The 27,460-nt window shown below is 40.3% G+C and overlaps 1 protein-coding gene across 1 annotated transcript in view; it reads left to right on the forward strand.

Annotated features, from left to right (window-relative positions):
• gpr158a (G protein-coupled receptor 158a) overlaps positions 1 to 27,460 on the forward strand; it is a 108,268-nt gene that overhangs the window by 65,167 nt on the left and 15,641 nt on the right. Inside the window, exons 7-8 of the mRNA XM_055150829.1 lie at positions 23,877 to 23,986; positions 26,927 to 27,165. Of these exons, the coding sequence (XP_055006804.1) occupies positions 23,877 to 23,986; positions 26,927 to 27,165 (349 nt within the window). The remainder of the gene's footprint in view (positions 1 to 23,876; positions 23,987 to 26,926; positions 27,166 to 27,460) is intronic.

Genomic DNA, 27,460 nt, shown 5'->3' on the forward strand with positions numbered 1-27,460 from the left:
CAAATACTTATATTTTTGTATAGAGTTTTTTCACCTTCAAGGCAGTCAAAGTGCTTTACAACAAGAAAGCACTCACCCTTTCATGCACACGTTCATACACCAGTACATGCAGACACTGGGGGAAGAGTGGGTTAAGTGTCTTGCCCAAGGACACAACAACAGCATTCATCTGTGAGAGCTGGAACCTCAGTCAGTGAATGCTATACTAACAATGTTTATGTCGAGAGCACAATTGGGATCAGTGGACAAATGCTCTTCTGATTGAGTTACATGGATTTTTGTTCACGTTGCTTAAATTAAACAATCTATCTAGCACTGATTCAATTGGTGTTTTTTTTTTTTATTATTCTCATCTTAGCCTGGTGCAGTCACCTGCTTGTCTCCATGGAGATAGATAAGTTTAAAAGCGCTGTACAAAAACTAGCATGTTAACGACTTACTTCCTGACCCTCATACTATTAAACTCTATATAATTAAGATGCAGGCAGCACACAGTGGTTGCACTTAGACCCTTACAACTGCTTACTGTCCACTAGGGGTGTAATGGTACATGTGTATGTGCCGAACCGTTGTGGTACAGGACGTTTGGTTCAGTGCAGGTCTGTGCACGAGTGAGTTCGCACAATTTGTGTGTGTTTTCCGCCACTAAATGTGCAGCTACGTGGAAGGCTTGGCTCTTTAATATTCACAAGAGAACTCGTCCGCGAATGGGGCAGTTTTTCCCACAGTGCTTTATAGTTAGGGTGGCCGTCTTGACAACAATTGCCCCCGCCTTGACAATGTCCCCTCCGAACCACGTGAATCCTCATAAAATTATGCTCGTCGAGCCCCGGTCCTCACTTTCACCTTTCACTGGCAGGAATCTCCGCCCCTGCCACCCCCCATAAAATATCCCGTGAAAGGATATTTTCAATCGCTGGAGGCATTTTAACTGCAGCAGATCTGCACTTACTGCAGACAATGGGGACAAGTTGTTTTTCTGGACAAAAATATGAAGATTGAGTAAAACTTCATGATGGAACTGTTTGTGCTACGCTTTACTTTTTGTTTTACTTTAAGTTTTAAGCTTTAAGTTTTGTTTACTGTTACTGTTACAAGGAATAAAAAAAATATATATTTCAGACATTTGTTGCTTATTTGAGAATATTTAATTTAACTTATACAAATGGGAAAATAAAATAAATGTAAAGTGCTGCTTGGTAATGCTAATGTTTAAACCAATTTTTGGTTTAATAAAAACACAAGTAAAAAAACAAACAAATGGTGTTGCATTTTGTTCCCATACTGTACTGAAAATGAACCGAACCGTGACCTCAAAACCGAGATACGTACTGAACCATGATTTTTATGTACCGTTACACCCCAGCTATCCACTATATCCACTATATAACTTTCACTATATCTCTATTGGCCCCTTTAATGCCATGTCACGGAACATTCTAGGTAAAGCAATGACATCTCCATGACGACAAGCAGGTGGCAGATTTTCCACCAGAAAAGTTACAGTCAGTATGTTCCAGTTGCCTCTACACTTTGGTTCTGGCTGTAGACGTCATGGCTCTCCTAGCGGGTGCCCCTCGTGTGTGCTAGGTGTCACCGCTCCTGACTGATGTCCTGACGGGTGCTGGGAGTCATTGGTGTGGGCCTTCTCAGCACATTGCGGGGTTAATGAGAAATAGTATGGACTGCACAGGAGTACAGCATAAGTAGTATATCAGGAAGTGACAGGCTAAGAAATTCTCTCTGTCTGCTTCTCCTGCCCCATTCTCCTCTCCTTCGTTTATTTCGTCCTCCCTTTCTCCTCCTCCTTCCATCGTTTCTGCTTTCCTTCTCCTTCACTCCTTCCCTCCCCTCTTTTTCCCCCTCTGATTCTTCCCCCTCTCCTCTGCTCTGCTCTGTCTTCCATCCAAGCGTTCCTGACACTTCCAATCTGGCTTAAGTAGATCTAGGGCCTGCTGTGCGTTTGCAGTCCCCCCTCTCTCCTCTCTCTCATTCCCTCTCTCCCTCCATCTCCCCTGTGAACCGCACAAAGCCACACTGAATCACTTAAGTTGAAGTTGGACTCTGACTGGCGTAGTGCACAGCCAGTGGACCTGAGTGTACAGTTGGGGGGTAAATGCTAAAGTCTGAGTCACAAAACTTAACAAGGACCCCAAACGATGGGTACCTCCTGTAAAAATTCAATTTCAAAGTCGCTTTTTTCCCCACAACAATTTCGATCAATTTAAATTTAGATTGTAATCAAAACGCTCAAACCCCAACTGCATATTTCAGACAAAAAATAACTCAAATAAGAGACCTAACTCGTAACTTTCCTGGTTTTATTAAGTTTTTTAAATTAAGTTTTACGCATGATCAATTTGGGATGGCTCTCGCTGAAAGTAATTGGAATCTATCGGGACATTCAAACAAAAACTCCAGGCTGATTGGTTGAAGCGTCACAACAGAGGAACAAACTGAATAATCAAACTTTTCTTACATCCAGTTCAGAGAAAAGCACAGACATCTTCCCTGTTCACAAATGCGCAAAGTGTTTAACTTCTTCTCATTTCTTTTACAAACCAAATCACATTTTCATAAAAATTATCCGAAGTACGTCTGTCAGTGTCATCATGTTTGTTGTGGTTCGCTTTTTGGAGCTTCACCTTTGACTTCCTCCCAAACCTCAGAGTGATTGGTCCAGTCTCCAACCCACCAGTAGAAACCCGGCCAGATGAATTCTCATGAGTTTGTGAAATTAAATGTATCGTGAGAATCCATCTTGGTGCTCAATATGGCAATTTTACCCAAAAAGCAGATGAGATCGCTTCACCCTTCATGTTGGATATTAAATAGAAATGTCTCTTGTCTGATATGAACCAAGTCAGGCTCAGATTTTATAGGCTGCAGTGAGAATCTGACACTGGCTCCTGCGCTGCTGTTAGGTGTACCCGTTTGTCGTTCTGTTGGTGGTTCCTCTTGGCAGATCATTATGGTGGTTCCTCTTGGTGGCTCCTTTTGTTGGTTCCTCTTGGTGGTTCCTGTTGGTGATTCCTCTTGGTGGTTCCTCTTGGTGGTTCCTCTTGGTGGCTCTTTTTGTTGGTTCCTCTTGGTGGTTCCTGTTGGTGATTCCTCTTGGTGGTTCCTCTTGGTGGCTCCTTTTGTTGGTTCCTCTTGGTGGTTCCTGTTGGTGATTCCTCCTGGTGGTTCCTCTTGGTGGTTCCTGTTGGTGGCTCCTGTTGATGGTTCCTCTTGGTGGTTCCTGTTGGTGGCTCCTGTTGATGGTTCCTCTTGGTGGTTCTTGTTGGTGGTTCATGTAGGTGATTCCTCTTGGTGGTTCCTGTTGGGCCTTGCTGTACGTGGTTCCTGTTGGCGGCTCCCTGTTGATGTATCTTCTTGGTGACTCCCTTTTGGTGGCTCCATGTTGGTGGTTCCTGTTGGTAGCTCCATGTTGGTGGCTCCTGTTGGCGGCTCCCTGTTGGTGTATCTTGTTGGTGACTCCCTTTTGGTGGCTCCATGTTGGTGGTTCCTGTTGGTGGCTCACTATTAGTGACTCCCTGTTGATGGTTCCTGTTAGTGGCTCCATGTTGGTGGTTCCTGTTGGTGGCTCCATGTTGGTGGCTCCTGTTGGTGGCTCCTGTTGGCGGCTCCCTGTTGGTGTATCTTGTTGGTGACTCCCTTTTGGTGGCTCCATGTTGGTGGTTCCTGTTGGTGGCTCACTGTTAGTGACTCCCTGTTGATGGTTCCTGTTAGTGGCTCCATGTTGGTGGTTCCTGTTGGTGGCTCCATGTTGGTGGCTCCTGTTGGCCGTTCTTGTTGGTCATTCATTTTGTTCCTATTGGTCATTCCAGTTGGTGGTTCCTGTTGGTCATTCCTTTTGTTCCTGTTGGATCCTTTTAGTTCATTTTGGTGGTTCCTGTTGGTCCTTCCTATTGCTCGTTCATACAGATGTAATTTACGCCCAGCCCACCTCCAGGAGCCCGGGGGAGGCAGAGGACCCATTACCTGCCTGCACATTCGTCCCATGTGGTCTGCAGTGTCAGCTTTCATAGAGAAAGAAATCCGTCGATATTACCGCCCCCAGCCGAGCCAAGCAACTGTCAGGACAAAAAGAGTAAACGGTTTGAGAGGGTGGGGCAAAATTGGCAATGTCATAATAACAAAAAACCTCTTAGTATTATTGTATATTTTTATAATAAATTGTGCTCAAATGATCAAAATGAATTGTATTGTTGCAGAAAATACATATGTAAGAACTACGTAGACCATGATCCTTTGCTCTGTTACAGGAAATAGTTCATGAAATGTTTAGTTTAGTAATATCTATTCACGCTTACATCGCAAGCCAAATTCAAGATGATTCCCAAAAGCACATACGTATGCGCTCTTCATTTTACCAATGATCACATTTACTTCAGTGGGTTTGATCACAGTCGGTCGGTGAGCCCAGTGATGGGAACTACACCAAAAGTTGTCATCGCATGTTTCCAAATGTCTTCCGGGTTTGTGATGCAAATGTGAATAGAGCCAATAGCAATAAAAGTTGTGGTGTTTATCGTGATTCTAGTAAAAAGGCGTGGCAAGGAACAGGTTTGTCATTAGGCACCAGTAGCAGCAGTAGTAGTAGCAGTAGTAATAGTAGTAGTAGTGACAATGGCCATAGTAGTAGTGAGAGTAGTGATATTACTAGTGATAGTAGTAGTAGTAATAGTAGTAGTAATAGTAATAGTAGTAGTAGTAACAGTAGTAGTCGTCATGGTAGTAGTAGTAGTAGTAGAAGTAGTAATAATAGTAATGTAACGTGTCCAGTCTCTTTAAAGAAGACATACTGTGCTTGTGTCTGCTATATGGTTATAATCTATGCCACCGTGGATCACTATGTTAGAATTTGGACATTTTAAATCACAATATTCATCTGAAACATCTTAATAAAAGAAACAAGTTGATTTCCGCAATGGGAGCTGACGTTGCGGTAAATGTTATCAGGTCATGCTTGCAAGTAGTCGATTTTAAAAAAAAAAATTTCATTTACACCAAAAAGACCGTACCACTGCCAAATCCTACGTGTATCACTTATTAAAAAGATAAACTTTGAAAACGGAATTACTCCAGAACAGTGGGCATGTACATTTACCAGTGATGGTGAAAACGGCGGTTGATCTTGAATACAATAGTATAAAGAATATTCAAACGTGTATGAATCACTCAATATACAAGCTTCACGAGGGTAAATGAAAAGGGCAAAGTAAAACATGGTTATAAGCTCTAAAAAAATCAATTTTGCAGAATAGTTCCAGTTTAAAAGTAGCTGTATTTTTACTTGCTTCTTTTGCACACTTGGTCCACCCTGTGAATTAGAAATAAAGCTTGTATAATCTGGAGGCTGTGTAAGGCATCAGAACATTGAGATAGGCCTCAGACATGTGTTGTGACAGCAGCAGTCCTTGGGCTGTACCACCAGTCTGCTCTGGGATGGTGCGATTGTCCCAGGGAGGTATCCAGTCACAAACCATCATGTCAATCACCAGCCTGGCCGTTATTGTGAAGAGGATTTTCAAAAGGGAACAGTGGTAGTGTCAGAGGTGGAAGAGCAGCTAAACAGTTTACAAAAAAGGGGGCATGTTATGTAAAGTGGGTGTTTATGAGTTGTTAACCGTAGGTGATAACAGTATTTCGTCATCATTAGCCTACTCAAAGTTGTAATTAGGTTGGTCAATGCATGCTGGTGTGGATTGTTTAGAAGCACCTATCTCCACCTAAATGAAATGAAAATCTGCTTCTTACTACAGTGAAATGTCACTATGAAGAGGAGGTCAAACTGTGGAAAAACAGGATCTCTGTACATTATAGTTTTATTTGTTATATTATATTAAGGATTTTAAAAAGCATTACAGTTGTTATCAGTAGAAGCTGTATTTGATTTGAACAGGTTTAGCTTATGTCTGTGCACACACATCAGCCAGGGCTACATGTACAGTAGAGGTCTGCACGAGACAGAATTTTCAGTCCCACTCCTGCTCGCGTCTAGCCAGGCTGGCGCCACCTAGTGCCTCCGCTCAATTTCATTTCTCTCAAGCGACTAGGTCAGGAATCAGAATACACTAGATGGTTCGTAAAAACCCTGGAAGTGCAAGTTGGAGCACCAGCCAATCAGTGAAGAGCCATATATCCAGTGTTGTCAACGATTCCCGAGATCGAAGATTTAAAGAGAACAAAGAGAATGTTTGGTGAATTTTATCAAGGGGAAAGACGTTATTGCCCTTTTTCCTACAGGATTTGGGAAAAGCTTAATATACCAGTTAGCCCCATTAGCGGCACATTACATACGGCACGACCAAATAGCAGAGATTGGTTAAATGAAAAAAAGTACCCACCTATTGTTGAGTGAACAAATTATAATGCTGCAAGGTCACACGGTTTCTAAGAAGTGAAACTGCCTGATGAATCAGGGTAGCTTGCATCCGCATTGTACAGTCCCGCCTGCACCCACCAAGAATTGTAATTTTCATTCCCACTCCCGCCTGCATCTGTGATATTTTGTCCTGCTCCCGCCCTCAAATCTCGCAAATCGGGGACATTCTTTTTCTTAAACTCAAACATGGAGAAGTGGAAAGGATTTGTCTAAAATGTGCACGAGATTAGACCTCGTCCGCAAGTTTAGGCTGCTTAAAATGTTTTTATTAATGTCACATAAAATATCCAGCACAAATTAAGCATGATAGGCAAACATTAATCATTTGTATATTTTACTTTACACTCATAATTAGTTTGCAGGACTGCAGTTTATCATCCCACCTGCCCACTCCTGCATCGTGCAGTCCCGCTCCCGCCCGCGCTCGCCATGAGCTTTCAAAATGTGTCCCACACCGCACTGTTTTGCGTCAGACCCGCGGGAGTGCAGAGGTCTAATGTACAGTTCCTTTAAGTGGTTGTAAATGAAAGAACAAAGAGATTTGCTGGGGTGGAACCGGCCATGTATATGACAGTTAGTTATAGTTTGCTATTTTTGTTTAAGAAATTGTACCTCTAGAGTATTTTATTACACCATAATTTCACTTCTACTTGAGTAATCTATCTGACATAGTAGGATGCTTGAGAAGATACATTAAATATGAAAGAGACACAATGGGAGGACTGTCCTTTGCTGAACTCAGAAGCTTGCGTCACATCTGAGCCTAGCATGAATGATGACTTATGTTGCTCTATTGACTGCGCACTAATTTATGATTTGATTTGAACATTTTCATCTCAGTGAGAGCCTTATTTGCATGGGCCTGTGGCGGCTCTGGCCACCTCTGCCAAATGGTATTAAATTATAAAAGATCACACTGCATAGACTTTAAAACTGGAAGGTACATTTATCAAATCTTCAGCCAATCATGCAGCTTTAGGAAATGAAGAGGCACATTTTGCAATTATGTAAGAGCAGTTTGAATAAAATGCTAAAAGTAGAAGTAAACACTAAACTATATTTCTACAATACTTTAACTTTTCTATATCATCAAATTATTAAAACCAACAAAATAACATTAGCAATAAAAAAGTGGCATTACCCGATTTTCAAACATTAAAATGTGTAAGTAGACCAATCTAACTAGTTCTTAGCTTTACACCAATTTGCCAAAATGGTACCATCAAACTATCAAGCTTTATGTAGACATGGTAACAGTTTAGTTTAGGGACCACATAAGAAAGACATGATTAAAACAAATCTTTGTGTTAACTAATGAATGCTTCCTTTAATATGGACATAGTTTGCAGTATGTTTCTCATTAAGGGTACAGTATGTAACTTTTAATCCACCAAACAGACACAAAATAGAGAAAAAAAATTGATAATAATCTTCAACAGTGGCATAAAATTGATCTAACTCCATGGAGAATGTTCCAAATCATAGTTTTAACTTTTTATTTCCATGGAATAGAAAGTTACTGTACTTTTAATACACGTAACTTCTGATTACAATTGATGCTGTTGTACATTACAGGAAGCCAGGCTGGCGCCACCTAGTGCTTCCACTCAATTTAATTTCTCTCCAGCGACTAGGTCAGGAATTGGAATACACTAGATGGTTTGCAAGAAGTTGTAGACCGCACATCGGCCAATTAGCGAAGAGTTGTGAAGCCGTGATGTCAAACTCAACCACCTGTTTGGGCCCTTTTGTGGTACAACACAACAGTAAACAAAGCGTCGAGATGGATGTAGATGAAGACAGACATTCTGTGTTGGCAATGATTCGTGAGTTTGAGGATTTAAAGCCAGAACAAAGAGAATGTTTGGTGAATTTTATCAAGGGGAAAGACGTTATTCCCCTTCTTCCTGTGTGATTTGGCTCATTACATACATCACGGCCAAATAGCAGCAATCAGTTAAATAAAAAAAAGTACTCACTTACCGTAACGAATCCTAACACTGCGAGTGTTCACAAAGTGAAACCGGATGTTGAATCAGGCTACATTACAGGTGCATGGTGTAACTTTTCTGGTGGAGGGTCTGTCGTCTGCTTGTTTCTATAGACATTGTATGGACTCCAGGAATGTTCCACAGTATGACATTAAACAGCTCTACTTACATTTATTCAGTTACAGGCGGTTTTATAGCTCAAAATGACTGAGAGAAACAGGCATTCTGACGAGGAGCAGAGTCGCCTCTCCATAGATCTGACCTGGAACTTGGTCTAGTTTGGTCTCCATGAAGATAGAAAGATTTACTGTGAAATATTTTAGACAAAGCAATTACATCGCGATAATATCATGGAGAAGAGCAATTGATGGACTCTCCACCAGAAAAGTGACACAATGCACCTACCAAAGACCTTAAAAAGACTGTGCTGTTTATACATTCTTCAACGTTTTTCGATAAAAATTTATAAATTGTGAGGAGTAAACAAAGTTGCTACCTAAAATCACACCACACAGCAGCATAACAGGCAGGGAGCACACTGTTCCTCGCTCTCTGGAACTCTGCCGCTAACACCACAGCTGGCTAACTCACGTCACGCATCCCTCCACATCCACACACTTTAGCGGCTAGCCCACCCCGCGCTGGCTAGTGCCGAGCCAAAACGGGTGCGCGCTGAGATGTGTCCATGCGCTGAAATGACAGATGATTAAGGACAGGGACATCACAGCGAGCGAAGTGTTGGTTGAATAAATAAAGTGGGTGAATGTGTGAATACTTGTCTGGTCCTTGCATATAAATTGACATTGTGCAAGAGGATTAATTGAATTGCAAAGATTTCCTGTTTCCTACGAAGCCAATGTGTTCAGAGGAAAGATATCGCAGTTAAGTTGTAAAATCTATCGTATTTTTTGGACTGTAAGTCACTCCAGAGTATAAGTTGCACCAGCCAAAAAATGTGTAACAAAGAAGAAAAAAACATACATAAGTCGCACCGGTATATAAGTCGCACTTTTTCGGGGAAACTTATTTTATAAAATCAGAGACCAAGAACCAACATTTCATCTTGAAAGGCAAGGTATAGTAATAACAATAGAACAGAGAACAACAGGCTGAATATGCATCTGGTATGTTAACGTAACATATGAACAGTTCTTCAGATAACTATAGCATAAACAACAGAACACAAGTTTACCAAACTCTTGATCTCACTCCAAATCACTAAATCCATTGAATTCTTCATCCTCTGTGTCACTTCTGAGCAATTTCACAACCTCCAGAGGTAAACTATAGATCAGGCATGTCCAAACTATGGCCTGTGGGCTAAATGCGGCCCTCAGACATATTTTTCTTGGCCCTCAGGCTTCCAGGTGAATTGGCCCAAATTACCTTGCATCAGTTAAAAATAAAAAAAATTTACTGCAAGTTTTTTTTGAAAATCTACCTTGATAAAGCTAATATTTAATAATTAGTGTGTGGTTTTAAGGATTAGCATGATTAAGGACTGATGGCTCATTCTAATGTGTTTAAACATGTGCATATTTCAATTATTCACTGTAGTGAGCACCAGTCTATGGCCCTCGATCAGCCCTCTGCTTTGTCTGTGTTTCGATATGTGGCTCTTGATGAAAAAAGTTTGGACACCCCTGCTATAGATTAATGAGGTAAACAGAGCACCTCTTCCTCTTCTGTGCAGCTGTCGTCAGACTCAGCATCAGTTCCGGTTAGAATTATTCTGGCCTTTCTGAATCTCGAGAGGCTGATTTCGCTTGTCACTGAAGCCCAGGCTTTGTCGATCCATCCAGTGACTTCCAGGAAAGTTGCATGGTTCACCTTCCCGGTTGCCGTGAAGCTGTGTTCTCCATTCCTGCTTTCCATTTTGTTTACATTGGCTGCGTTCACACTTGCACACCAAATTTGTCACTTAACACAGAATTAAACCTGGACTAGACCAGGATAAAACCAGAACAAGAACAGATCCAAACTACGACATCATCTTCCCACTCCATTTCAAGCTTGAATAAGAAAAAAAAAATTAAATGTGCATTATGTGTACTGGATACGTGTATACTTCTTGTGTTCATTAATCTGCTGAAATAAATAAATAAGTAAATAAATGAAAAATAAATAAACTTGATTAAACCAGAACCAAAACAGGACTTGTGAATTCAGCCATTATCCATACATTCATCCATCTTCTTCCTGGAGCCGGGTCAGAGGAGCTGCAACCTAAGCAGGAACTCCCAGACTTCTCTCACCCTGGACACTTCCTCCAGCTCCTCTGGGGAGAGCCAGAGGCTTTCCCTGGCTAGCTACAGACATAGTCCCTCCAGTGTGTCCTGGGTCTTCCCCGGGGCCTCCTCCTGGTGGGACATGAACACCTCTCCAGGGAGGCGTCCAGGAGTCCATCCGGAACAAATGTCACCTCAGCTGCTCCTCGTGAACTGAGCTCCTCGGCGTATCTCTAACGCAGAATGTGTGAATTCAGCCATAATTATTTAGATGAAAGTGTTTTTAAAAAAGCAGAACAAAGCGCTTTTGGCAACTTGTGCACTGTTATTGCTTTACCTGGGATGTTCCACAGTATGGCATTAAATGAGTATATCTTGTATTTATTCAATTATAGGTGATTTTATTTCTCAAAACTACTGTTAAAACATGTATTATTAACGGTCCCACTTTTCAACAATACAATACAATACAATACGATAAACTCATTTCAGAACATGCTTGTACAGATCTAAAATGCAGGGTTGGCAGTTTTATGCCGAATAAGACATGTTTGTGGAGGAAATGGTGATACTTCAAAAATTGCAGCTTTTGCAATTTGCTCATTTTTTTACTCCACATTCTCTTTACCTTTGCAATATTTGAGAGAGTGAGAGATGCTTTATTGATCCCAAGGGAAATTGAGGTTTTGCTGCAACAAACATTTCCACTGCACTTCTCAGTAGCCTTTGTGTCTCCGTCAAAGGTCTCAGTGCAGTTTAACAGAAGGACTTGTCAGGCAGGATCAGCAGCAGATCTGTGGAAGAGCCAAAATATGAGTTACAAGCTCACAAGAATCCATCTTGTCTGTTGTTCTTGCTGCATTTGAGCCATGAAAGTATGAGAAGTTCTTGAAGATAAATCAAAGGTGGTGTCATATTGATCTCAGAGCTTGAGCTCATTGGTGCATGTAGCCAAAAAAGGCATTTTTCTTCAGCATCACTTCCTCAATACAGACGAGCATCACTAACAGTGTGACAACAGGGATGTGTAAAGAATAATCAGTTCTGACCAATCAGCAGAGGTGGGACCAAGTGTCAAGGAAGTCTCAAGTCTTTGACCTCAAATCTGAGTCAAGTCCCAAGTCAAATACAGGCAAGTTCAAGTCGAGTCTCAAGTCACTGGCCCATAATTCCAAGTCAAGTCCAAGTTGTCTGCTTTGAGCTTCAAGTCATTTCAAGTCTTTAAACTAAAGTACCAAATATAGCTCAGATTTTTGCAATTTATACAACTTTTAAGATAAATTGATCTTAAAAATCATAGTATATTTATATATGAGTATTTATAGAATATATAAGAGTTATAGAAATGTTAATTTGTCCTTTTTAAATTTGACAAAATCTTTGTGTGAATCATTACGGTTAGAATGGAAAGAATTCAGATTTAAAAGTGCTTCTCAAGTCTTCTCAAATCACAAGCCTCAAGTCCGTGTCAAGTCCCAAGTCTTATTACATTTTATCAAGTCAAGTCTTGACTTGAGTCACTAAAAATAGTGACTCAAGTCTGACTTGACTCCAAGTCAGACTTGCAAGTCCACCCATCAGTGCCATGGTTCTCCACAGATCTCACCTGTAATTTGGTATAGTAATCTGGGCAGCTTGTCTTCTTGTGGATAGTTCAGTTAAATGTCATCCTGTTAAACGTTCTGGAGAAAAACATTGACTTACATTGAATCAAGCAGGTGGCGGACCCTGGAACCAGAAAAGTCACAATGGGAACCGTCAAAATTCTGTATGTTAGATCTTTTAATATACTTAAGCCTCACTGAAGGGGGGCATTGTAAAGAATCCATTTGCGTCCATTAGTCCGAGTCAGTGTGTGTTGGACGAGCCCCCACTCAAGACTTAAATATTTTATTTGCCCAAACCTTAAAGGGACAGTCTGGAATTTTGGACATATTTTGGACATAGGACCTCATTTCCTGGTGAGCCAGAGTGTTGGAGACGTGTGGAGACACTTTTTGAAATATTCCATCCAGTCTTTGTATTTGCAGAGGTCACTGGTGCTAGGCTAGTGCATGTCAATGGCCATAGTTATCCTGCCACTAAAAACAGTCTTACCCACTCCACAAAACACCTGAAGCAAATCTATTATTACGCCAGACTGTCACTGTAAATGGCTGTGTCGATAGAATGACGTTTGAAATAAAACTAGCCTTGCATCACATGAATCGTTGCATGTTGAGGGACTATTTTCTTAGCAGCAGCGGAATTTTACTTTCCCAGTAAGACAGGTGCTAGGTGATATCAGTCCACCACTGCCAAGCTTTCTATCAGGAAGTTCAACTCGCTGCTGCTGCTCAGACATAAATCCTTCAAATGCAATGTTGGTTTTACATCTAAAATTATTCTATAACACAGACATTCACATTGACTGTCTGGTGTAATAATAGATTTACTTCGGGTGTTTTGTGGAGTGAGTAAGACTGTTTTTAGTGACACACTAACTATGGCCATTGACATACACTAGCCTAGCACCAGCGACCTCTGCAAATACAAGGACTGGATGAGATATTTTAAAAAGTGTCTCCACACGTCTCCAACACTCTGGCTCACTAGGAAATGAGGTCCTATGTCCAAAATTCCGGACTGTCCCTTTAAGCAACAGACTAACCAAAATGAAATACAGTAGTAAGAAATTACTATTAGTCATAGGTATTGTTAATTAAATCGCTTTGTCAAACTCCTCGTACCTCTTCACTTCTTCACATTCTAGGTTAACTAACATACATTGACCACGGCCTCACCTCTACAGAGTTAACCTTGAGATCAGCACTTCCGGTAGCCTTCAATCTCTACTGTAACTCAAGAGTAGTGCGTTAGACTGTCGATAATGATCTCCTCCTCTGTATCGATGTCCATTAACCCCCCCTTCCAAACACACACACACACAAGTTATACAAATACACACGCGCGCATACTTCGGTGAATATAACCCGATCCCTTTAGCTTCCCACCGAGCCCAATGCCAGATTCCCAGCACTTAGCATCGATTATTAATGGAAGTTTTGAAAAGTGGGGGGTGGAGGTAGAATCTGATCTCGGTGCGGGTCTTAAAGAGTGAGTCGGACTATGGGTCAGGGCCAGTTGTTTCCCAGAAGCGGAGTGGAGATGGTGTAATCGTGTTCAGCTCAGTGTTACGTGAACAGCAAAAGTCATAGTTGTGTCTGCTGACGGTGACACTTTTCCATGTATTAAAAATATGTTTTGTTTTTTATTTTTTAGCTCTAGGGAGAGTCATAGCTGGGCGTGTTTGTTATATGTTTTTGTTTATCACTGGTTTAATCCTTTTTATTATCAATTTGGTCTATAGCTGCAAGATTTGTGAATATGTAATAGCATTTTTTGAACCGACAAACTAACACAAACCCATTTCAGACATACGTGTACAGATCTAAAATGCAGAGTTGGCAGTTTTATATTAAGTTCTATAAGACATGTTTGTGGAGGAAATGATGGTACTTCAAAAGTTGCAGCTTTTGCAATTTGCTCATTTTTTTCAGTCCACATTCTCTTTATCTTTGCAATATTTGAGAGAGTGAGAGATACTTTATTGATCCCAAGGGAAATTGAAGTTTTGCTGCAATAAACATTTCCACTGCGCTTCTTAGCCTACGTTCAGACTGCAGGGCTCAATGCTCAGTTTGGATTTTTTTGGTAAATCCGATTTTGCGAGGTTGTTCACCTTTCCAATTGTGATCTGCAGTGTCAACTTTAAATGCCCCAAAAGTGTCCCGCATGTGCATTGGAGGACACGACGACGTTACAGCGAGCATGCTCAGTGTTTACAGAAGAAACCTAAACATGGACCAGAACATGTACAGCTTATTTGTTTTAAGAAGAAGATTGAGAAGGAGAAGGACAAGGTTTTTGGCCGTGGTGTTTTGTGGGGCAGTGGCAGCAACATCCGTAGAAAGGAACGTGTGTGTGCAGAGTCACAGCCAAGAGTGGTGGGATTGTGATGTGCTTCACTGTTTCACTCACATGGAGATCAGACACAATTTTCATATGAGGAGAAGAACATTTGTGTACATTTGTGAGCACCTATTTGTACCACTCTCGCAGAAGGAAACACGTGTAGGTGGGATGAATGCGACCTGGCCGTTCAGACTGAAGTCGCATGTCAAAAGATCGGATATGTATAGGTTTTAGGAGCACATATCCAAGTGGCCTGGGTCACATTTGAAAAAATCGAATCTGTGTCATTCAGACGTCATTAAAAGATCAGATATAGGTTGCATAGAGACGAAAAAATTGGATTTGGGTCACTTCAGGCCGCAGTCGCAACGTAACTTTAGTGGCCTTTGTGTCTCCGTCAAAGGTCTCAGTGCAGTTTAACAGAAGGACTTGCCAGGTAGGAACAGATTTATAGAATAGCAAGAATTTGAGTCACAAGCTCACAAGAATGCATCTTGTCTGTTGTCTTTGCTGCGTTTGAGCCATGAAAGTTTGAAAAGTTCTTGAAGATAAATCAGAGATGGTGTTGTATTGGTTTCAGTGCTCATGTTCTTTGGTGCATGTGTAATGGTTTTAAAACAAGACTATTAAAAAGTTATATAAACTTATAATACAATATTACTACTGTTAAATATAGAATTCATAATAGGATTTATTTTAAAGGGTAATTTCATTTTATTCATACATGATTATTATTTATATTACATGGCTGCTGTTTTCTGGTGTTGGGGGAAGATTTTAAGTTTTATGAAGCACATCCGGTCCGGGGAACAGCAGGGGGAGTTCTGGTTTGGTCTCAAGTCATTAAAATGACTTTAGACCTGAACGACCGCTCTTTTATTTACTCAAGTTTTATCCCCCTTTTTCAGGTAATCATGCGCTTTTGATGTACCAAGTTTGTATAAAAGTTATATTATAATTAATATTTGTCATTAAAACTACTGACTTGAGACCTGAACGACCGCTCTTTTATTTATTTAAGTTTTATCCTCCTTTTTCAGGGGCTGTGGTTGTAACACATGTAGCCAAAAAGTGTTGGTTTTTTTTTCTTCAGCATTACTTCTTCAGTACAGGCAAGCATCAACAACAGTGCGACGACAGGGACGTGCACAGCATCATCACTTCTGACCAGTCAGTGATTTGATGGCTGGAGCAGACAAGGGTGAGGTTAAATCTGACTAAGAACTCGGGCGCTTTGAGCATTTAAAAATTGTAAAACATAATGAAGAAGAATCTATACATAATCAGACCCTGGCAAAAGCTATAAACAGAGCACTAAAGTCAAACACCAGCAGTTTGATTTCACAAAACATTTCACAAAATTCTTTCTGGGACGGTGATGTAGTACCTATGAGAAGGCCACCAATCAAACTCACTTGAAGACAAAGGGAGCTGGTTATCCAGTTAATGTTACAGATCCATGATTTTGGCTCAGATCCATGTCCATGTGGTCAGCCCTATGTTCCCAGAGCTCTATGTTCCCTCAGCCCTATATTCCCTTATTGCTAACATTTTTCTCAAAATTAAACTCTTAAATCAAGTCATTTTTATTTTTATATCACATTTAAAGTGATGATTCAGAGTCATTTCAACCTAGGATCCTTTGCACCATGACCTCTGCATTACATCTGCAGTCAGCTGCTGCTGGAGAATAGGCTGGGTGTGACTACCAAATTGGGAGAAATGGGGATAAATTCTGACATAAATTGATGATCAAGGAAATGTGAGAACATAGGGCCTAATTTTGGAAAGAAAAAAAAACATAGAAGGGGGCTGAGGGAATATAGGCACACTCCCAGGTCCACTGGTGAATCAAACGACCAATCAAAGGGTACCAGTGTGGTCATGAGCAGTTCGCCCAAAAGAACCAAAACAGACACCAAGAATCTAAAGAATGTACATCCTATTTCTGCAGTATTAGTATTCTGTTTTGAAAACAGAAGTAGACAGAGTGTTTTGTGCATTTGAGCATGGAGAAATGAAGATGTAGTAAAAGTTTTGGTAATGACAGATTGAAGTACTCAACTGAAGTACTTCCTTTTCTCGATCACTTTCAAAGAGATTTTTTATAACTCCAATCAGTGCTGCCTCAGTCTGGCCTCTGCAGGTTAACTGATCTGTCATCATCAGTATTGTATTTTTTCTTTTTCACACAGCAACGGAAGTACAATGGGAGTTTCATCTCTCTATCCTCTGAATTCTGTGTTTATCTAACAAAAAAAGCAAGTTTAATCAGCTTCTGTGTTTGAGAAGGTGTGGTGAGGCCAGTCGTTAAAAGCTCCTGCTGTCATTTTGGTCCGTTTTATCTCAACTGTTTCCTGAGTCCTAATTGGAGCAGATGAGGTTGGTTAAAATTAGCATTGCACAAGATTCAACAAAGGTGATTCAAAAAAAGAGACTTTTTTTTTTTGTCTCTTCACAGAAACCCAGTCTTCTTGGTAATAGCTCTGGCTCTTTATAGCAGTTGCAATTTCTTCCCTATCTGTAAATCGGAATCTAGATAACTAACTTGTGCTAACATTATCTGAAGTAGATTAACAGCAATAAAACTGACTGAAATTAAATTGTCTATTTGAAAGACTCTGGTTCCAAAAATGGCCATAAATCAAAGACAGTACTACAGTAAAATGTGTTTGGTCCTGGAACAGATATGTTTATTGTAAAAGCAGCTCCTCTGCACTGTTAAAAGTTGTGAAACACACTTATAAACCTTTCACTTTTTAAAGAAAATCAGAAGTGTATTATTACATGATTTTGTGACAGATTGATTGTTTAGTCCTGTTTTTATATGCTTTGACTTGTTTTAGTCCTGGCTAAGACTGACATTTGAATCCTGTCCTTTAGATTTTGTTCTTCTAAAGTAATTTATTACAGCTTTAATCCTTTTAATTCTCAGTTTGGTCTCAAGTCTTGTTTTTGTCCTGGATAAGGTTGTGGTTTGGTTCTGGTTCTGGTTCTAGTGCAGTTTAATCCTGGTTTAGACTATCACAGTTTAGAGTTTGGTTTTGTTGAATCCTGGTTTACCCCCTTTTAAAAGGTATTACAATGACAACTGAACTTTGATTGCCAGTAGTTTAACCTACAGATATATGTAGAGGCTGCACTAGCACGAACTCATGATTGGCTTCAGGTTCTCAGGTTTAGATAGTGACCATTGAGATCAGAGAGGTTTAAACCAGCAGGATTTCTAGCCAGGCTGGCACCACCTAGTGCCTCTGTTCAATTTAATTTCTCTGCAGGGACTAAGTTAGAAATCGGAATACACTAGATGATTCGCAAGAACCCTGGAAGTTGTAGACCGCGCACCGGCCAATCAATGAAGAGCTGTGAAGCCATGACGTCAAACTCAAGCGTCTGTCTGGGTCCCTTTTGTGGTACAGCACAACAGTAAACAAAGCGTCGAGGTAGATGTAGACGAAGACATTGGCAACAATTCCCAAGATCGAGGATTTAAAGCCGGAACAAAGAGAATGTTTGGTGAAGTGAAACCGACTGGTGAATCAGGCTACAGGATTTCACCATTGAAACCCAAATTAGAGACTTCTGATTGGATAAAACACCAAATTGTAACACGAACAACTTGGCCATCATGTCTAATGCTTTTTAATTTAGGTGGATTGTGTAACTTTTCTGGTGGAGGGTCAGTGAAATGCTTTTCTCTGTGGAGATGCTATTGCTTGGTCTGGAATGTTCCACAGTATGGCATTAAACCTTTCTATCTTCATAGAACCCAAACCAGACCAAGTTACAGATCAGATCTGTGGAGAGGCGACCCTACTCACAGTCAGAGTGCCTGTTTTTCTCGATAATTTTGAGCTATAAAACCAACTGTAATTGAATAAATGTAAGCTTGAGCTATTTAATGTCATACTGTGGAACATTCCAGGCCAAGCAACGGCATCTCCATAGAAACAAGCAGGTGATGGCCCCTCATACAAAAAGTTACATTTTTTAAAAATAAAAAAATTGCATCACAATTGTTCTGTAACAGCTGTATTTTATTGGACAATGTCTCGTATGTGGGGACGTACAGTAGATGGGTCATGTTTATGGAATTCAAAATCTAAAACTTACATTTCATTTCTTTAATTTAAACTTTTTTCAAATATCTAACAATTTCCATGGCATTCTCTTTGGTAAGGTGTTCCCCAGTCTTCTCGTCCCCATCTGCCCTGCTCACAGCTTTAAAATTAGCCTCCCCGTGTTCCCCAGATCTGTTTGGACGAGTGTAAACATAGGCTAAGTGCGATCACACCATTAGCAAAAGTCTCGAGCGTTAAATTGGATGAAAACTTTAAATCATTTGGAGCAGAGCCTCGGGAGAACGACTCTGCTTCTCACACCTCATCTGCACAGACGGAGGGGGTGTGTGGGTGGGTGTGGGCTTGGTCAGATGGAGAGGGGTGTGGTCAGGACAAAAGATGGGGTTTTTGCACTGGGGTCAGTATAAAAGGGAGGGAGTATAGAGGGCGGGGTCAGGACAAAAGGGAGGGGTTCTGTGTGGGTGGGATCAGTACAAAAGGGAGGGGTTTTGTACTGGGGTCACCCTGTGTTTGATTATCTTCCGACTCCCACTTGGACCATAAATTTGACGTCATGTCCGAGCTTCAAGCGTATTATTATGTTTTGTGTGTCGGACTACATGGATTATGATTATGACTATTCCCTCATCTTATGAAAACGCTGCCACTAATTACATTTTTGAAATTTACACTTCATTTTATGTTATGATTTCTCTTCTGTTACAACCTTAGGGACGTTAACGCCCGTTAAATCAAGTATTTGTTCGATATTGGCCTCACCACAACACTGACTCCCACACATATAGGCAGTGATATGGACGCGGTGAGGTAATGCAGTGATATGAGTGACTGAAGTGTCCAAACGCAATGGAAACACTTCATATTTACACGTCACAGTGAGTGCATCCATCATGGATTCTGACTTGGAATCCTTGCTTGGTCTACTTTTTCCACCACCGAGGTCTGAGTCACTCTGTCCCAGGAAAAAGGGCGTGTCAGGCATGTCACAAGGAAACCAATTTGGAAGGATAATCAAACGCAGGGTTAGTATAAAAGGGAGGGAGTACAGAGGGTGGGCTCAGGACAAAAGGGAGGGGTTCTGTTTGGATGGGGTCAGTAGAAAATGGAGGAATCAGACAGAGGGTGGCGTCAGGACCAATGGGAGGTACTAAACATTTGGAGACACATTACACTAAGTCCCATTTGTCCCCGCATATATTTAGTTGACGTTAATTACACCATTTAAAAGTTAGTGTGCATTTATTAACCATGTTTTTATACAAAACCAAAGTAATTGATATTGGTATCTCATAGCTCATTAGAAAAATTTCTTAAATCCTGCGAGACAATAATGCACAAAAAATAGAGGCTCACAACAGTTTGACTGTAAAATATTACTTTAATTTCATCAACCACCACAAATTCTACATACATTAGTGAACTGGAGCTGGAAGTTAGATATTGGCTAGTATTACTCACTGGCAAATGTAACAAACATGTAAACAAGAAAATTTTTTCTCTGTCTACAAACATCAAATTCATTTATTTATTTTGCTGTTCTTATTTTGCTGTATTAAAATGAATGGGATAGAATAGAGATAGATGGCCAACTGATATATTTGGCCGATATTTGCACTTTTTAGCGTTTGACTCTTGGCCTACAATCTCCAGCTGAGGCTGATCACATAAAGCTCTACTTGAACACTTTAATGAAAAAAGATATTACACAAAACGTTAATGCGCAACTTTCTTTTAGGTTGATGGTAAGAAGGGCTGTGGGTGAGATTTTAGTGGATTTAAACTACAGAATTTAGGGGAAATAATAAAAATCAGCCCCAAATATCATGCCAAAATATGGGCAGAGCTTATCGACCATTGGTTACTCTTGGACTCTAAACAATCGGTACTGCCATTGGCCATGAACAAGTCGATCTCTAGGACATAATATTCTTATCAGTAGCATGCCGTGTTCACAACAATTCTAAACACAGCACTCCTAGAAGGCGGATTAGTCTATTTACCCTCATTTTAGCCCCTGTATCTTTCAGTGCTGCAAAGTGGTTCAAAATGTGTGAATTTCTCCAAAGTTGTGGTCATCAGCGTTTACTGAGTCTCGGGCTGCGGGCCACACTGTCTCCCTTGGGTGCTCCTCATCCTTCCCTGACTCAGACCTAGCAGGCGAAAATATCCACTGCACCCACCGCCTCAGGGAAAGTATTAATGTCTGAACTAATCCGATTAACATTAACAATCCCAAAGGGTAAATCTGCCACTCACTGATAACTTAGGCTGGGACACATGTTTTGCTTTCCGCTTTGTTTTTTTCCCTGGTTTGGGGAAATTTCTGAATCTTTGCGCTGGAGAAGTCACATTGGTGGAGGACACTGTTTGGTCAGGGGATATTTAGTTGGGGTATGGGCCAAGATTTGAATGAGATTTGGAGTTTCAGTTATTAGATATGGTACAGTGCATTTGATTAGGCTCAAGTTTAATTAGTAAACAGTCAAATGAATACAAAGCTCTTTAAGAATATTTAATTATGACTTAAGTAGGCGTGTCACAATATAAAATGTTTGTGTTATGATTAGTGTGAGAGGAAATTATTTCACAAAGACTGAAATCCTTCATTTATTCACCTAGTCTAATAGATATAGTTTCAAAAATTATGTTAAAGGGTCCACGATTTCCTGATCTATGTTCTAATGTAGTTAGACCTGGAGTTGTGTTTTGTTTCATTTACACATGTTTAACACACAAACTCTGCATATTTAGGTTGAGTTATTCTCTCAAACGGAAAACTTAAGGTAAAAGGAGCTGTTAACTTGTAAACTACTGCTTCATGACATCACAAGATGTCATGAAGCAGTAGAACAGAGCATTTAGAGTTTTGAAGATGTAGACAGACTTATAAACTAGGATCAAAGATGTGAGTGAACAAAATTTTGTGTACCGTATTTTTCGGACTTTAAGTCGCTCCAGAGTATAAGTCACACCTGCCAAAAAATGCATAATGAAGAAGAAAAAAACATATAAGTCGCACCGGACTATAAGTCACACTTTTTGGTGAAATTTATTTTATAAAATCAAAGACCAGGAACTGACATTTCATCTTAAAAGTCAAGTTCTAGTAATAACAACAGAACAGAGAACAACCGACTGTTAACGTCACATATGAACAGTTCTTCAGATAAACTATAACATAAACAACAGAACAGAACAAGTTTACCAAACTCTCCATCTCACTCCAAATCACTAAATCCACTGAATTCTTCATCCTTGGTGTCACTTCTGAGAAACTCCATGACCTCCAGAGGTAAACGGAGCGCCACTTCCTCTTCTGTGCAGCAGTCGTCAGACTCATCATCAGTTAGAATTATTCCAGCCTTTCTGAATCCCGACAGGATGGTTTTGGTTGTCATTGAAGTCACTTAAATTAAAAATTTTGAGTGGTACAGAAGTAATGGTGTAATCAACTGACATGATACAGAGGCTCTTTCTGCAGGAGACATGCGCAGTAGAACCAAGTGACAGTGGTACAAGAGTAATAGGAGCAGCAGATACTGACACACAAGTCTAGAGCCTCTCGCAGCCGTCAATGTGAACATTTTAATATATATGTCGCACCAGAGTATAAGTCACAGGACCATCCAAACCATGAAAAAAAGTGCGACTTATAGTCCGAAAAATATGGTAATATAGGAACTTTAATGTGACATAAACATACAGATATAAATCACTTTACATTGACTTTTTATGCTCCTTAAAATTATGTTGTTTTTTTTAGTTCTTGCAATACAGTATCCAATATTTATCTTGCCCAAAACCAAAAAGATATTTCCCAATGTTAGTAACACTTTAAAAAAAATCATAGCAAGTGCCACTCTATTGCATATGCTCAAGTTCTGTGAGTTCAGTTCATGGGCTGGTGTGAAAGCGCCTGTTTCATTTGGTGCAGACTTCTGGAGCAATACTGTTCCAAGTGAACTCCAGTGTGGTTTATTTGTGATAAATGCTAATCGGCGGCCCAACAAGCACTTTTTCTGTGCTTATACTGTACTTTGTGAAATCAGGTACAAGTCCACAAATCAACTTACACAAAGGTACAAATCCACAAATCAACTTACACAAAGGTACAAGTCCACAAATCAACTCAAATAAAGGTACAAATCTACAAATCAACTTAAATAAAAATAGCTTTTATCTTGAATAGCTTAAAAATCCTTTTTTTTATGGTGATGCTGCCATCTCTTAATCTTCTTTGCTCTTCTATTTCTATTGTAATTTACTCTACTGTATTTGAAAGGACACATGTGATGCACTGGACAAAGTGAAAATGACGCATACACAGAAAATACACTGACGGTACATCTTAAGCCGGGCGTACACTGTGCGATTTTTGGTCTTTTTTGAGCCATTTGTTTCACTGGTGTGACTGATTTTGGGATCGGGTCGAGTTTTGGCTTAATTGTGTTGTACTTCGTGTAGTAAACATGAGGTAACGAGAACCGATTAATACCTCACAACCAGCTCCTGATCGGCAATCGTAGGTTGCAAGAATATCAAACCTGTTTGAAATCCAATCCCCTCTCATTTCACACTGTAGAAGTTGTTCGTACAGTGTAAGAACATGAATCGTGAGCTGTGAACTTTTAAACCCTGCAATTTGGTCGTACAGTTTGAGCTGGGGCTGAGTGAAACGATCGAAAATATCTCAGTGTATGTCTGGCATTAAGGAACTTAGAGATACCGATATTTGACCCAGTTTGCTTTGCCAACCAATAGCCGATACTGCACCAATATATTGTCTATTCATACTATTTATTAGGGATGTAACAATATCCAAATCGTTTGGTATGATATTATCACGATATGCATCTCACGGTATGATATTTATTGCGATATTTTGGAGAGGCTGATATAATTGTAGATAAGACACTTTTTTGCTTTTGAAATACCCTGACAAGGTTTTGGTGTGAATTATTACTGTCATAATCCCAAGAATTCAAGTAAAAAACATATTACTTCATGTTGTCTGCACTGAAATGAATCATGGGATATGTAGTTCCCGCTGTTTATTAGCTACTGCTACTGTAAAAAAAATGCATTTAAACAAAGGAACTTCTGATTCGATATATTGTGACAGCCCACGGTATTATTGTGAGACTTTTGACGATACAATATCACGACATTTAAGTTATTGTTACAGTCCTACTATTTACCATCTCACATTATTTTCTTACTGTTTTCCCAGGTGGGTATCCTGTACTTCCAGCCCAGTGTGTTCCGCTGTATCCTGCTCCGATGGGTGCGTCTGCTGGGCTTCGCTACAGTCTACGGGACGCTGACTCTGAAACTGTACAGGTAACAGCCCCATCCATCCAGCCATCCACCAGGGCCTGCTCCAACTGCACATTTCATTGACCCATTTCAGTGTAATTACAACAGGCCTTACATCTTCACCGCTTGTAATGCTTTAAGTAGACAGTTTGTCATTAGACTGTTAGAATGTACTGGCCTGGGCGGTTTTAGTGCTTTACTAAATGCTGAAGAGAATGAAGCTGGACGGTTTATTTTGAGGAGATATAGATATATATACATTTCTTTTATGCTTCTTACTATTTTTGACACCATAAAAACACTGAAATCATTCAAGAGCCCAAATTACCCTGTTTTTTAATCTAGGTTATAATGTTGTTTCCTCATCTAAATCATACCTGGTGTTATGTTTTGTTTCATTCACACGTTTAACACACAAATCCTGCACATTAAGGCTACGTTAATATGATCACGATCTGAACAGAAGACACGAAAGTGGCATCACATCTTCACTTTTTATTCCGTGTTAAGACGAGCGCTTTTGGGAGGAAATCTGCGTGCATACAGTGACGCAAAAGTGTGGAATTCAATTGGTATGTATTCCAGGCTTCTAGGAGGTGACGCTAGGTCGTGATGTATGTGATCTAAACGGTAAACGAAGGGTGGTTTCAGATTTTTGCGTTTTTAAGCCCCAAAACCGCCGTTACTGTTTAAACGAAAGGCACTTCCGATCAAATATATTGTCATTTTTATCAGCAAGTGTTCTGGTGTATACAGGCCTATAGGCTGTATTCGTCTCTTAAACAGAAAACACTGTTAATAGGGCTGTCGCGGTTAGGGAATTTCTCCTGCGGTGCGGTGTAGCGGCTCAACAGCGCGGTATGCAGTGATATCAGACAGTTCTTAGTCCTGGGTTATCACAGGCACGGGCAGTAACAGGTCCGGGCGGGTGCAGGTCTCTATAAATGGACCCGTGCAGGACTCAGGTCGGGTCACATTGGTCACGTGCGGTGATCGCGGTGACCCAACAATCACTTCTTAGTACCGCAGTGATTCATTTTTGCAGTTATTGCAACAGCCCAAACTGTTACTGTCTTAATACAGGAAGTGCTCCACTGTGTTTTTAAACTCCATACACCTTCACTAGAATCATTTGGATAAGTTCAGCCCTGGAATTGTCAAACATTACATGTAGCTGTTAACATGAAAGCAACCATTTCATGACATCATAAGGTGGCACAGAGCATTCTGAGCTTTGGAGATGTAGCCAGCCCAATAATAAAGGGTTACTCAAACATGTGTGAATGAACAACACAACAAACCACAACTTCGGTTATGCTTTTGATGAGGTAACAACATTCTAACATGGCTTAAAGCTCACGAGAGTCAATTCTGTATAATATAGGAGCTGTAAATATTAACATTTGCACTATAGAAAAATATATTTAAAAAACAGATTCTTCCTGACATCCATTTTGAGATCATGTAAGATGGAGGGCCAGTGAACTTATTGGAATAATACATAGTTGATAGGCCCTCATTAGCAGAGTGGACATGTACTAATGCGTCTGACAAATGTGGCCTAATAATAGTGTCCTGTTCCTATAAGATGGAGCTGGATTAATGACCTTATAATGAGCTTTTACAATGTGGGATGTAAGATTAGGCCCAAACGTGAAGAATTGCAGTATAGACAGTATAGACAATTGCTTACATGTCAAAATGTGACTCTCATTGTTTAATGTGAATGATGTTTTTGGTGTCATCGTTTTCAAGGCGCACTATGTAATGTTCCTGAATAAATGCGAGATACATTAAACGTGTCTGCCATCCTGTGGACCACATCCATTCTCAATATATGGACGGCACTAGCAACAAGGGTGTAGGTTTTGTGAGGTCGTGTCCGTACATTTTTCCATAGAATATTGTCGATAGACTCCGGCTGCTAATAGCGCACGAGTAGGGCTCCGTTTGGGAGGTGCACTTGTGGTGATAGTTGCCCTTTTTCTGCAGCGACTCATTATAAGGCAAGTTTAACTGAAGATGAAGCCAAGTAAATTCCGTTGAAAAGTTTTTCAAAGTTTGGTGCAGCGTCTTCACTCACTCTGCTCAAGACTCGATCTTCAGGTGCTGTCACTGTCCTCCCGCTTCCCCAGTTTAGGCTCCTGGCTCCACTAATGACATCACTCTGTTGCAGCCAATGAAACAGCGGCAGTAATAACCCTGTCGTCATATCACTGAATACATATCAGAACGTCTAATAAACTAAATGTGAACTAAAACATGTTCAATTAATACTATTGAGTTTGGAAAAATATTGGAATAAATTAATATTTTTATTTATTAGAATAAAATGGCAAATATTGGTAGGGACTATTTTGTCTTCCCAAAATATTGGTTGTCATGTCCCCACCGTCCCTATGCAAACCAACACCCTTGAATAGCACTGACTCGTGATCGGCAGATGCTGGGGTTTAGGTAGTGAACATTCAGACTTGAGAAAGGATTTTATGTTTAAAACAACTGGATTTCAACACTGAAACTGGCAACCCAAATCTCATTCTGCTTTCTGATTGGATAACTATCTTGAGAAATTATAACAAAAACATCATGCACATCATGTCCAGGATTATAATTGTTACAAGCAAGTGGAATATGTGATTTGAACATGTCAAATTTGTATCTGGGGACACAGTTAGGTCATGTTTATGGAATAAAAAAATAATAATAATAATATAATTTATAATTATATATATTATATATATATATATATATATATATATATATATATATATATATATATATATATATATATATATATATATATATATATATATGGGATATTGCTAGTCAAGACATAAGCAGTGGAGTATACTTTAGTAAAATCTGAAAACAGAAATTTCCCCAATGTGGGACAAATGTACATTATCACATGCTATCTTAATGCTTGGCTTGTGGAACACACCTCTCTCTTTGTGCCGTCAGAGTGCTGAAGGTGTTCCTGTCACGCACGGCCCAGAGGATCCCGTACATGACGAGCTGGCGGGTGCTGCGTCTGCTGGCCATCATCTTGCTGGTGGTGCTGTGGTTCCTGGTGGCCTGGACCTCAGCCGTGTGCCAGAGCCCGGAAAGGAGGTGGGCCCTCATCGATGTGGGCTACACCCCTGAGGGACTGCAGTTCAGCATGTGTCTGCTGGACCGCTGGGACTACATGATGGCTGTCGGTACGTTCCCACTCACAGCACTAGAGTTAGGTAATAATGTGTGGGATGCTATGGGTTATATGAGGTACTGCAAGTAAAGACTGTTGGAGAAGATTGGGAGTTCAGTGGATGCGAAGCAGTGTGGTTTTGAAATGGCAGTGGCTCAAAAGGAAGAGCTGTCAGGTTGCCGGATCAAATCCTCGTTTTCCCTGTATTAAATGTCTCACTAGTGCAGAGTGAAAAGATGGATGTGACTGTAAAACTGTATGAGGTATCAAAAAGTACTAAGGCATTTAAAGGCACAGTATGTGCACTT

This window comes from Boleophthalmus pectinirostris, unplaced genomic scaffold (assembly GCF_026225935.1).
Source record: "Boleophthalmus pectinirostris isolate CB_2022bp ecotype Guang Dong unplaced genomic scaffold, ASM2622593v1 HiC_scaffold_15, whole genome shotgun sequence".
Taxonomy (NCBI): domain Eukaryota; kingdom Metazoa; phylum Chordata; class Actinopteri; order Gobiiformes; family Gobiidae; genus Boleophthalmus; species Boleophthalmus pectinirostris.